The sequence below is a fragment of the Telopea speciosissima genome, chromosome 11, assembly GCF_018873765.1.
Source record: "Telopea speciosissima isolate NSW1024214 ecotype Mountain lineage chromosome 11, Tspe_v1, whole genome shotgun sequence".
Lineage (NCBI taxonomy): Eukaryota > Viridiplantae > Streptophyta > Magnoliopsida > Proteales > Proteaceae > Telopea > Telopea speciosissima.
In genome coordinates, this window is record NC_057926.1 from 21,168,955 (window position 1) to 21,181,765 (window position 12,811).

Genomic DNA, 12,811 nt, shown 5'->3' on the forward strand with positions numbered 1-12,811 from the left:
AGATGCAACCAGGCCAATTAACAGGTATTAAACTGGGAAAACTGACAGACGGTACCACGATTAGTGGATCTGGTTGTGCATCCACCGACAATCTTTTTTGAGATTTCAAAGGACTTCTGCTCCAGCTTGAAGCTTGGAATACCTCAGCACCTCAGGGTCATGGAGGGGTGTCTAAGCCTTCCTAGGGTCACTAGAACCTAGGTTTAACCCATGGATCCAAGATCCTATAAGGTTTGGTCTCAATTTGGTCCAAGGGTTGGGTTTCAAGGTTCAAAACCAAAGGTAAGCAGCAATGATTATAAGGCAGCTCATGGGTACCATTCCTAGAGCTAGGTCAGCACCATTAGAGCCCCCAAATAGGGTCAAGCATCACCTTGAGTCCCAAATGGAACCCACTGTTAGCTCAAGCTCAAGGAATTCATCAAAATGAAAATGAGAATGGAGGAGAACCAAGTTTGAGGTCTTACCTTGGTGAGATCCTCCTTCCAACCATCCTCTCCATCTCTTCTCCTTTACTTTCTTCTTCTCCCTTAGTCCGGCCAGCAAGAGGAGGAGATGTGGGGCAGCCAACCACCTTGGCATGGCTTCCATCCTCTTTCCTTCCCCTCCTATTCCTCTCTTACTTCTACTTCTTCTTCTTCCTTCCTCCTCCTTCTCTTGTCTCTTCTCCTCCATGGTTTGCTTAGGAGGGGGAGAGATAAGGGAATGAGGGATTCTCTTACCCTTTTAAGGGTTAAATGGGCCTTAGGTAGTGTTTGGTTAGATACCCCCAAAACACTTAGTGGTCTTTAGGTCTAAATGAGTTTTAGTTTGGGCTTTGAGTCTTGTTTGGCTCAAGCCATAGACATTAGGTCCATTTAGTCAGTTGGGTCTTGTTTGGTTTGCACCCTAAGTCCATAGGACTTAATTGTCCTCCAAGGCTTGTTTGGTTTGAGTTAAGGTATTAAAACCCATTATTCCTTTTAAGTTATGCTTTGTGGGCCCACTTTCATGGTCCACTTAACCAATCAATGGTAAGGGTAGGAGTCCATATGGTTCAAAGGTCCAATTAGGGTGTCCGGGACACAGGGGTGTGGGTCCCAAAGAAAAATTACCAAAAGGGCAGATAACAACATGGGCGGATCCTTGAGCGGATTCAGTTCGAGTGAGTCTATTCGTGACTTCGGTGTTGCTGTTAAGGCCCAAACTTCAAAGAAAGTTGCGGGGCTTTAACCCACACTTCTGAGACTTCGAGGGGATAGTTATAATGATATTTTAAGTTCAAGATCATTAATGTTGACCATTGCCACCTAGGCATTGCCCTGTGGGCAAGGTCTAAATTACCCCGAGGCATAAGGGTATATTTCAAGCGTGGGTGTAACACCCTAGTTCTGCTCTCCCGGTGAAATTGAATAGATGCAAAGAGTTGCTAAGAATTTGGAATGCTACATCCTTTGGGCACCTTCAATCCCAAACCAAAAACTCAAGACTGATCTAGTAGAGCTTCAAAGTTAACGGTAGATTCAAAGTCCCAAGCTAGAGAGAATGATATATCTAAGGCCTTGGAGGAGGCTTTAGCTTGTGAAGAAGACTTTTGGAGATAAAGATCTAGAGTTGACTGGCTAAACCTGGGTGACTGTAATACTATATTTTTCCATGCAATGGCTACCCAAAGAAAGTAGCAGAACCAAATTCTCTGCTTCAAATTACCCACGGTAATCTGGACTTCTTCAGAGTAGGAAATTTACAAGGTGATTGAGGCATAATACAAAGAAGTGTTCAGATCAGAGGGGTTGATGTGCAGGCTCTTCAAATAGTTCTTGAGGCCACTGAACTGGTAATTATGGAAGCAGAAAATGATGTTCTTTATGCAATTCCCTCACTAGAGGAGATCAAAAATAGCCTTTTCGCTATGAGACCCTAAAAATCCCCAGGTGTAGTTGATTTTCCCCCTCTTTTCTGTCAAAAGTATTGAGATTTGGTGTATGCAGAGCTGTTCTGCTTTGTATCTTGTTTTTTTTTTTCTACAAGGACTCCCTCAAAATTGCAATGACACTCTCATATGCTTGATTCCAAAGGTGGGAAGACCAGAGACGGTGGACTAGTATTGCCCTATCAGCCTAGTAGGGGTTGCCATCAAAGTCATAACCAAGATCTTTGCAACTAGATTGAAGCCTCTATTGTCCCAATTCATAGCTCCAGCCAAATCAGCGTTTGTTCCAGGGCGTCAAATCTCAGATAATATATTTACAGCTCATGAGGCTTACCACTATATCAAAATGGAAAAAAAAAGGGGAAAATAAAAATGGATGGTTTTAAAAATTAACATGCGAAGAGCATACGACCGGATAGAGTGACCTTTCTTGCCGGCCTTATGGAGAAGATGGGATTTAGTGGAAAATTTACATCTTTGATTATGGCATGTGTATCGACAGTCCATTACTCTATCTTAATTAATGGAGCAGAGAGGTACCAAGTTAAACCAACCAGGGGTCTTAGACAAGGAGACCCACTGTCTCCCGCTCTATTCATCATGTGCTCTCAGGCTCTTAGCAATCTTATCAGGGTGGCTGAGATGGAGGGAAGAATCCATGGTGTCCAAATTCGAAAAAGGTCTGGCCCTCTTACTCATCTCTTATTGTCGATGACTGCCTTATGTTTTCTGAGGTCGGCCTAAATGAGGTGTTTGGTTTAAAGGAGTGTATTGAGGTTTACAGTAAAGCAAGTGGGCTAAGCATAAACCATCATAAATCTAGCATTTGTTTCAGCCCAAACACTAAACCCAGGTTGACGCGGTGGTTTTCTCACATAATAAAGCTGAAATATGGAGATGGTCCCTCCAAATTCTTGGGGTTGCCAACACGTATCGGAGTTAAAAAAAATCGAGCTCTTCCATGAGATCAGTGACAAAACTACCAAAAGGATGAATGGATGGGCCCAAAATTTCTTGTCAAATGCAGGGAGGGAAATCTTAATCAAGGCAATGGTGGCTCCAATTTCTAATTTTGCAGCTATGCACTTCAAGCTCCCATCCTCATTCCATAACCGTGCCTCTAAAGAAGTAGCAAAAGTCTTTTGGAGTGGTATGACGAACTCTTCCAAAATTCATTGGCTATCTTGGCGGAAACTTTGCAACTCAAAGTCTCACGGGGGTCTAGGCTTTCGATATTCAAATTTACAAAATCGAGCTTTACTTGCAAAGGCGGCATGGAGAATGTGCATGGACCCTGATTCGGACTGGGCAAAGTTCACAAAAGCCCTCTACTACCTGCATTGCGATTTTCTTCAAGCTCGGATTGGAAACTCTCCATCATGGGCATGGAGAAGCATTTTGGAAGACAGGGAAGCTCTGAAATTGGGCCTCCTATGGAAGATAGGGCTGGGCAATAAAGTGGATATATGGCATGACAACTGGGTGTCGTCCCTTCCTTCTTTTAAAATCACTGATCAAGCTCCTTTATATCCTACTGTTCAGAAAGTGGAGGAACTGATAGACCATGCAAACCAAAGATGGAAGAAATCTCTAATTCGCTCAATTTTCAGTACCCAAGTTACGAATGCCATCCTGTGTAATCAAATTCTCCTTCTCCCAACAGAAGATCGTTTGGTGTGGGGAATAGCAAAAAATGGCATCTTTTCAATAAAGTCCACGTATCACTTGCTTTGTAATGTGCGAGATACTGAAGATAAGACTTCCACCTCTTTGACAACACCAAACAAATGGGCTTCCACTCCAAAAGATGTCTGGAACCTGATTTGGAAAGTGGGTGCGACTCCTAAGATCAAAGCATTCCTTTGGAGAGCTGGAGCAGGCCTTAGCCACAGGGGAAGGTCTATATAGAAGAAAATGTCTAAACGACCCCCTATGTCCTCGGTGTGGTAATGGACCAGAATCAATCGAGCACATACTCTTCACCTGTGATTTTGCTAAAGCTGTTTGGTTCTCATCTCCCTTAGCATTTAGAGTCCCCCAATCCCAAAATTTCAACTTCTCTTCTTGGATCAGTACTTGGGAAGTTTTCAAATCAATGGGGTAGGAGGAAAAATTCCACCATGGCTTATGTTCCTATACAGCTTGGTACATCTGGTTGGCTAGGAATGAATTCTCTTTTGGCCGTAGGATCCAAAGCCCAATAGAAGTGGCATCTGCAGCAGCCATCACTCACCAAGAATTCACTCACCTTCAGTTTCCGGCATCAGACCCGTATCACCTCTCCACACTAGCCCAGATCTCTCCATCCATATGGACTCTTCCTTCCAAGCCTTTCTTCATGCTGAATTGTTACGTTGCCCGGAAGCCGGGAAGCACAAACGAGGGTTTAAGAGACTAGAACAGACGAGCTGTGTTTGGTAAATCGGAAGCAACAATTTTCAATGACATTCTCATTTGGAGAAGGTCTAGCAATTAAAAGTGGTCTTCTTGAAGCCCTATCGATGGGAATGGAATTCCTTCAAGTGGAATCTGACTCCAGAGAGATGATTGCCTTCATCAACAGATTTTCAGACAACATCCCTCTTGGGCAACATCCCTCTTGCTGCCCATCCAGTTATAGAAGATATTCAGCGGTTAGGAATTCTGTTTACTCTGTTATTTTCACTATGTTTTTAGAGAGTGCAACTATGTTGCTGACTCGTTAGCACAAAAGGCCTTATCTATGGCGTGTATGACAATATAGCCAAACTCCACTCTGTGGTTGGTTGAATCTTGTAATTCCCCCCCACATGTCCTACACGTTTGAATCAATAAATCTATCTTTACCAAAAAAAATAGAGATTGTGTATTCCTTAAACTTTTGGCATATGTACTCTGAATTCTGCCTTGAATTTGAACCCCCTTGAATTGTATGGTTTATGAACAATATACCAAAGATGAAATCTCCCAAATTCACCTCTTGAGAACTTTGTTGGGCTTCTATAGACAACAAAACCACTTTTTTTTTTTTTTTTTAAAATTTTTCGATGCATGGACCATCTTTACATTTGGAGAAAGGTTGTTAGCAAAAATGCTTTCCCTATTAAGCACGATTTAATTTTTTTTGGGAAAATAATAATTAGATCAATCTTGAGAATTGTTTCAAGTAAAATCCTCTTTCAAATCTGGTACATCAATTATCTTTCATTCGCGTACCATTTGAAGTTCAAAGACCTGTAAGCACTGTATTTTGGAACATTAATTATCTTTTACTTGTGTACTATATGGAGTTCAAAGTCTGCATATACTATGCTATGTATCACAATAAAATCACGAAATCAATAATTTTATTTTATTTTTTTTAATTTTTTTTTTTGGGGGGGAGGGGGGGGGGAGAGTGTAATATTGAACATTTTCTGCTGTACCTCTCTCCAAGAGGTGACAAACAAACTGGATTTCAGTTCACATGTCAACAAGTCTCTTTCCTCGAGGCCTCAAAAATTCTGTTGAGTTCCAACCATGAGTGACCCATACCATTGCCAAGAAATGGAATTACATCGGCTCTCAGTGAGTTCATACTGAATATGTTTGCTATCCAACTTTTGACATACAACATCTCCGAGTAAAGAGTGGGGCAGGGGGCCTCCAGAATCTTAAACTATGAGATTTCTCTCACCTCATACTCATGAGAGATTCTCAGAGGGGATGCTTTGGAAACTGGCCTCTCTTCAGACCACAGTTCCATGTTCACCGTTCCTGTTCCCCAATGGATAAGACACTTAAAAACCTCATTGACATTAAATCGGTTCACCAGACCCAAATGCAAGCTTCTATCCCCGAGCATCCATTCCCCTGCAAAAAGAGAAATCTCCTTAGACAAATAAAGAATGTTCCCTGATACATAGTAAGTTTCTCATAGCTCAGTCCTCAATACCCTACTTAGAAAGTGGAAAATTCTCTCATATTTTTAATTCCACATACAATTTTGTTTACCATCTGATCAGTGAGTTACATAGCTTTAGTCACGATGGTACATGCTAAAACATTCAAGAACTGCCATACCAACTTGACTAGTATAATTGTCATATTTAGTCCATGAAATGTCATGTGGCAGGATGGCTAGGATCATTGGATCAGTGGAATCTTTGTTTTCTCACAAGCAAACCACCAATAGACAGCTTTTGACAAAGAGGATAAAAAACTAGTGTTACAACAGTTCAAGCTGCAACAATATATATCAACCCACATCAACAACCCAGAAAGGTGCAGGCCCAAACACAAACACATGGATTTACATGTGAAATCATCACATGGTGGTTGCGCCATCACATGGCACCATGGGACATAAAGTGTAGGAGCACAATAACACAAACCCCTCACACTTACCACGGATCAAACACTCGACCTTCTGGCTCTTATATCATGTTACAACTTACAACAGCTTATCCTAAAAGCTCGAGCTGTTTAGTAAGGGCTACAATAATGTATATCAACACACATTAACAATGTGTTAAGAGTCCTGGTAGCATTGCATTAATGAAGATTGTATTGAGAAGGTAAAATAAAAACATTACCGTTAGGCCGCAGGTCTCCTTCAAGGAATAATTCACCAGATTCTGGCCAAACTTCATGCTTGGTCCCATCTATAGCAACAAATGAGATAAAAGACTCCGAAGGGTGCAATAAACTGAATGTTGGGTGAACTCGCAAGCAAACCAACCTACAACGAAAAAATTAAGAAGACTCACAGTCAATGTTAGGCAAGAGAAGAATAAACCAACTGTTAAACGAAAATTATTATGATATTTTAATGGGGGTGTTTTAAGTCACCTAACGGACTAGGGTTAGAAAACCTCAATTAAACAAGAATTGCAGGATAGGATGGAAGAACAGCAAAAAGGAAATTCAATAATTCAGCAAGAACAGTTCAGATGGGCAAAAAACTCCGGTTGATAGTTCTAATCATGCAGCAGAATATTTCAGCGAAGTTTGAAAGGAATCCAATGGTAAGATTCAAAGATATGAAGCTAACCTACTTGAATTAGGAAACCAAAACCCTGACAGTAATTTCAGAAATCAATAGCAGGATTTTATAGGTTCAGAACAGAATCAATGGATGAACTAATCCAGCACTCTGATTGAAAGAATGTAAACAGACTTTAATAAAAACTGGACTTCTGATACCTAATCCAGACTGACTAGACAACATAATAATAATAAATAAAAGAAAATAAGATTTTGCAAACAGGGCCAGAATGAACCAGAAAACTGGTCCAAAACTGGAACCCTCAGGTTTTTCTTCTTCTCTTGTAGCTAGCAAATGGATACTACATCACATTTCCTCTCTCTAATACAGATTACTAAATTTTTTAGAAGTTGTGAAATAACCAGTAATGAAATAGTCAAATAACATGCAAGTTGAAAGAAGGAAAATTAGACTGGCACCACATGTAGAATGCTGAAAGGTTAAAGGACTGTATTGGGATTGTGTTCCATGTCTACATACAAACACTTTGTATATTGAACAGGATCCAGATATATTATATCAGAGAGGGAAGTTAAGGTAGTGATAGAAAATCTATTAAGGGTTGGAAGATTACTTAAAATATTTAGGAATTTAGTACAATAACAAACACTCCTTAAGAAGTGGGATTTGTCAAAGTTGACAATCTTTGTGAGATGGAGGAAGTATTTTCTTCCTGGAAACAACATCCAATATCAAAGACATTTCTACACACCATCAAGATTCTATGAAAGAATAAGTAGCATATATCAGACACCAGCAGAGAGTTCAGAAATAGAAGACCTTCCCACTGTGTCAATATGAATATACCATTCTTACCCAATAAAATAAATATTAAGGATAAATATCCAGAACCCAGATGCCGAGGATAAGTTAACCTACATCAAATTCTTTTATGCTTCACAATGATGTAATTCACTAAATCTGTTGTTATTTATATACTCCTATCCATATCAGAAACCAACACGAATTGACATGCCTGTAACAAAGTCAACATAAGTGAGAAGAAATCAGAGTAACAATTTACCAAATCCACAGAAAGGGTTATGAATTTTTGTGTTCAATAAAATATTAAAAGATACACTGCTCTAGGTTTATGTTAAGTTTGTATGATATATTTAGCTGAACAGATGTTGTTTAATGTATTTTTACCTTGTCCGTCTGTGTATTTCACCTTCAATCGGGTGTGTATTTTATTTTGTACTCATGCATTAGGAAACCGTGACATAACAGATGCATCTATCACTTTATCTATAAACTTAAAACAACTCAGCCTTATCCCAACTAAATGGGGTTGGCTACATAGATCCTTGCCCTCCAATCAGCTCTAGTCGAGGTCAAACTTGATACAAGGCCTAGGCTGTGCATGTCTTTTCTCACCACTTCTCCTAAGGTCATTTTAGGTCTGCCCCTGGCGTTCCTTCAATCTGAATTACACTAAGACATGATGAAATTCTTATTTTTAATTTTTTCAAGGAAGCTATTTCATCCATGCAAGGGGTCTTGAGGCCATGATTATATCTTGGGAATTCTTTTCCTTTGTAACCCATAATCAGACAGTATTTTGTTCATGTGCTTCAATATCAGTGGAGGGTTTTGGGATTGGGAACTCGGGATTGCAGCTGGTGAGATGTTGTACTTGCTATTCTTAGCTTCTTCAATGAAATATCTGTCACAGGTAGAAGAAAAGATGGCTAGAAGAAAGCAGGGGGGAGGGTGCGCAACTAGATCCACTACAGTTGTGTACATTTATTATTCCAAACAAAAACAGTTTGATAGATAGTCTCCATAGTGATAATCAACAAAATCTAAAGTTGCAGGACTTACCTGGAAAATCCACCAGAACCAGCACCAACTTGGCGAGCTACAATGCCGGACTCAATATGGAGAACCCTAGGATTATCTTTTTTAATAGATATCTGACGTTCAATCAGTAATCCACCTCCAATATCTCCTTCCAATTTAAGTGCTTCCTCTTCTCCTGCCTGCTGAAGATCACACCTGGAACAACAGGACGTTTGAGAGAGATTAATCACAAAAGAAGAAAAAATATTAATTACAATAGCTTAAAAATGAAATAATCAGCAGGAGGGTGATATTCTATCGTTTCCAGCTTGTCAGTTTGGCAACTAAAGCTTGAAAAAGCCAACCAGTTCAGAAAATGAGCATATAACTACTGATTGGATCTTGGCTTCTAATTATTATGGTTAGAAGACATTAGCTGCTCAAGAACAAAAGTATGTAGAAGAACTTAAATTTATCAAATCACATTATAGAAAGTAGCGGATTTGGAAATGAATTTTTGACACTGAGAAGATCTTGGAACATTGGTACTTGATGACATCTTATTGAAATCATGATATAAAATTTGAACTGCTCAAAAGTTGCACCTGCCAGGTTGAGAAGATTAAGACTTGAGAATAAGTTGTGGATAATACAAAGTAGGCTTAAGTTTCAATGTTTTAGATGGTACTATATGAAAATAGAAATCATTAAAGCTTTGAAAAATTTTACTGCATAATGTGATGGAGATATGATGTCCAAAATTTACAAGTAACCAACTACAGGGGAGAGACGGGCCCAAAACGAAAAAGAAATTTTCAGATTGTTTCTCTTTTTATAATCAAGCTTCTACCCAATCTATTGACAATTTCACCTGTTTCCCTCCCCTAATTTGGAAAACTTTTGGAGACAAGCCCAAGAAACTGAAATTCAAAACTCTGATGAGCAGACATTGGTTGATACAATGAACTTGATTGAAGTGCAAAACGAGCCTAATGGAAGGTCGACAATGGAAGCTGCAAGCATTGCCCAATGAATTGTATCTTCTGGAATACTAGGGGGATTGGAAACAAGCCTACGTGTAGGCGTTTGAAGGCTCTTGTGAGTTCGAACAAAGTGGATTTGGTAGCAGTTGCAGAACCTAAAGCGCAGGTTTCTAAGGAGCAGGTGGTGCGGAGGAGGATTGGAATGGACTCAGTTCATTGTTCGGATAGGTTGTGGATTTTTTGGAGGTCGGCAGTGCAGGTGAGAGTGGTGGAAGAACATGGTCAGTTCCTTACTCTGGAATGTGTAGGGGGAAGTGCATGCTCTTTTATTGTTACATTCGTACACGGCCTCTGCTCGAGGTTGGAAAGACAGGAGTTGTGGGAGAGGCTTGAGGCGTACTCCCTTTCCGTTTCCTTACCATGGGCTGTAGGGGGTGATTTCAATGCTGTGGCGACTCCTCTTGAGAAGGTGGGCGGTAGGCCGGCGTGCTCTTTATCTATGGAGGAGTTTAGGGGCTTTGTAAACAGGGCGGCCCTTTTTGATGCAAGGTACATTGGAAACATCTTCACTTGGTCCAACAACCAGGATGGCGTAGGAAGGGTGATGGCTCGGTTGGACAGATTCTTAGTAAATGCGGCTTGGGCGAGTACTTTTTCCAGGTGCTCAGTGACTCACTTTAACTGGACTTGTTCGGACCATGCGCCTCTCGGTCTCTCTTTCGGGGCGGACACCCATCGTCCCATGTCAGGCTTCAAATTTCAGCAGATGTGGCTCCGATACCCAGAGTTTCAGGCCTTTGTCAAGGGCCAATGGGAAAAGCCGGTGCTGGGCACGGCCTTGTGTGTGCTATTCTTGAAGCTTAAAGGGCTTCGCATTGCTCTTCGCAGGTGGAATAAGGAGGTATTCGGCAACATACATCAACGAGTTAGGGATGCTGAGGACGCGGTTAGCAGGGCTGAATCGGAGTTGGATATGCGGGCTGATGATGACTCCAGGGTGGCCCTGGGGGCGGCTAGGGATAACCTACAGGAAGTGCTGTTGCAGGAGGAGATTTTCTGGAGGTAAAAATCCAGAGTTACTTGGCTTAAGGAGGGGGACCGTAACACAAAGTTCTTCCACTCCACGGTTAATGTAAGGAGGAGGGTTGCAGGTGTGCAACGCATCCGAGGGGCCAACGGGGAATGGATCTCTGATATGGAGGGGGTGTAGGAGGAAGCAGTTCGACATTTTTCAGACATCTTTACCTCGCAGGGCTGTGTGGTGGATGAGGGGCTTCTTTCGGTGATCCCTACGGTGGTGACGGAGGCTGATAATACTTCTCTGTTAGCTGCCCCCTCCCTGGAGGAAGTTAGGAGTGCGGTCTTTGCCTTGTCCTGTGACAGTGCGCCAGGCCCGGATGGATTCTCGGGGCATTTCTTTACGGCCTGTTGGGCTGTGGTGGGGCATGATGTGTGGGTTGCTGTCCAGGAGTTTTTTGCAGGTGGTACTCTTCCCAGAAGCTTTACCTCTGCCAACTTGGTCTTGATTCCAAAGAAAGACAACCTGGAGGTGATGGCGGACTTGAGGCCTATTAGCCTGTGCAATTTCTCCTACAAGGTCAGTGCGAAGATCATGACATCTAGGCTTGCAGGGCTGCTGCCAACTCTGGTGGCGGAAGAGCAAGGTGCTTTTGTTCAGGGGCGGTGCATCCATGACAACATTTCCATTGTGCAAGAGGTGACTCATTAGCTGAACAGGAAGGCGAGGGGTGGGAATGTGATTTTAAAATTGGATATGGCTAAGGCCTATGACCGACTGGAGTGGGACTTCCTGTGGAGGGTCCTCTCTAAATTTGGCTTCTGCAGGGACTGGATCAATCTGATCAAGAAGACGGTCGAGAACTGTTGGTTCTCTGTTGTGCTGGCAGGAAGGCAATTGGGCTTCTTCAAGTCTACCAAGGGGGTGCGACAGGGAGACCCATTGTCACCAACGCTGTTCATTTTCGCAGAGGAGGTGCTTAGCAGGGGAATCAAGGAGTTGTTTGTTGAGGGGCACGCCTCCTATTTCAGGCTCCCGAGAGGGTGCCCGGGGATATCTCATAGCTTGTTTGCAGATGACACCATAATTTTCTCCAGGGGGTTGAAGAGTTCGTTAAGACAGATCATGGGTTTTCTTAACAGGTATGAAGGTTTTTCTGGTCAGCTGGTCAACAAGCAGAAGAGCTGCTTTGTGGTTGGGACTAAAGCCTCACCGGCCCTAGCTAGGATGGTGGGGGTGGTCACTGGCTTCACTCAGAAAGCCTTGCCAATCACCTATTTGGGCGCCCCTCAACACTGCGGAAGGCTTGAAATCAGTTTCTTTGATGGCTTGGTGGATAAAGTTTGCAGCAAGGTAGCAGGGTGGAAGGGGAGACTTCTCTCAGCTGGGGGACGGGTCACTCTCCTGAAGCATGTTCTATCTTCCATTCCCATCCATGTCCTTGCCACGTTAGATCCCCCTAGAGCTGTTCTGCGAACCATATGGCATCTTTGCTGATTTTCTTTGGGGAAGCATAGATTGGGGAAAGCATAAGCATTGGGTTAGCTGGCAGAAGGTGTGCAGGCCGTTGAGGGAAGGGGGCCTTGGTGTTAGGTTGCTGGAGGACGTTGGCCTATCTCTGAGGCTTAAGGGGCTGTGGAGGGTCCTAGCGGATCATTCTCTTTGGAGCGAGTTCTTCAGAGCCAAATTCTTCAAGGGACTTCATGTTTCTCTGGTAGAGACTCAGGGGGTGAGCTCAAGATATTGGAGGAATGCTCTGGCCTTTATGGGGCTGCTATTGGAGAGATCTAGGTGGCTGATTGGTACAGGGGATGTCTTCTTCTGGTTGGACAACTGGTCTGGGGCTGGTCCGTTGATTGATGCAATGGACAATGGTCTTCTGGTAGATGTGGACTTGCGTGTAAAGGATGCTCTGGAAGAGGACGGCTCGTGGAAGCAAGGTTTGTTGGACCATATTGATGATGAGGCTATCAGGAATGACATCATCGCAGGTAACTTTCACATTTCTGACAGGATAGATGTCCTAGTGTGGGGCCCGGCAAGTGATGGCTGTTTTTCGACCAAGTCAGTTTGGAACGAAATCCGGAGTGTAGCACCGGCTGTTCCTTATG

The 12,811-nt window shown here is 42.5% G+C and overlaps 2 protein-coding genes across 2 annotated transcripts in view; one reads left to right on the forward strand and one right to left on the reverse strand.

Moving 5' to 3' along the window:
* Positions 1-2,962: 2,962 nt before the first annotated feature.
* On the forward strand, positions 2,963-3,820 carry LOC122644862 (uncharacterized mitochondrial protein AtMg00310-like). The gene has a single exon (XM_043838237.1). It carries the CDS (start codon positions 2,963-2,965, stop codon positions 3,818-3,820), a length of 858 nt encoding a protein of 285 aa, XP_043694172.1.
* Positions 3,821-5,399: 1,579 nt separating this feature from the next.
* Positions 5,400-12,811, reverse strand: part of LOC122644863 — a 34,008-nt gene continuing 26,596 nt past the window's right edge. Inside the window, exons 8-10 of the mRNA XM_043838238.1 lie at positions 8,742-8,915; positions 6,466-6,611; positions 5,400-5,743 (exon numbers count right to left, since the gene is read on the reverse strand). Coding sequence (XP_043694173.1) covers positions 5,550-5,743; positions 6,466-6,611; positions 8,742-8,915 — 514 coding nt within the window. The 3' untranslated portion in view covers positions 5,400-5,549. The remainder of the gene's footprint in view (positions 5,744-6,465; positions 6,612-8,741; positions 8,916-12,811) is intronic.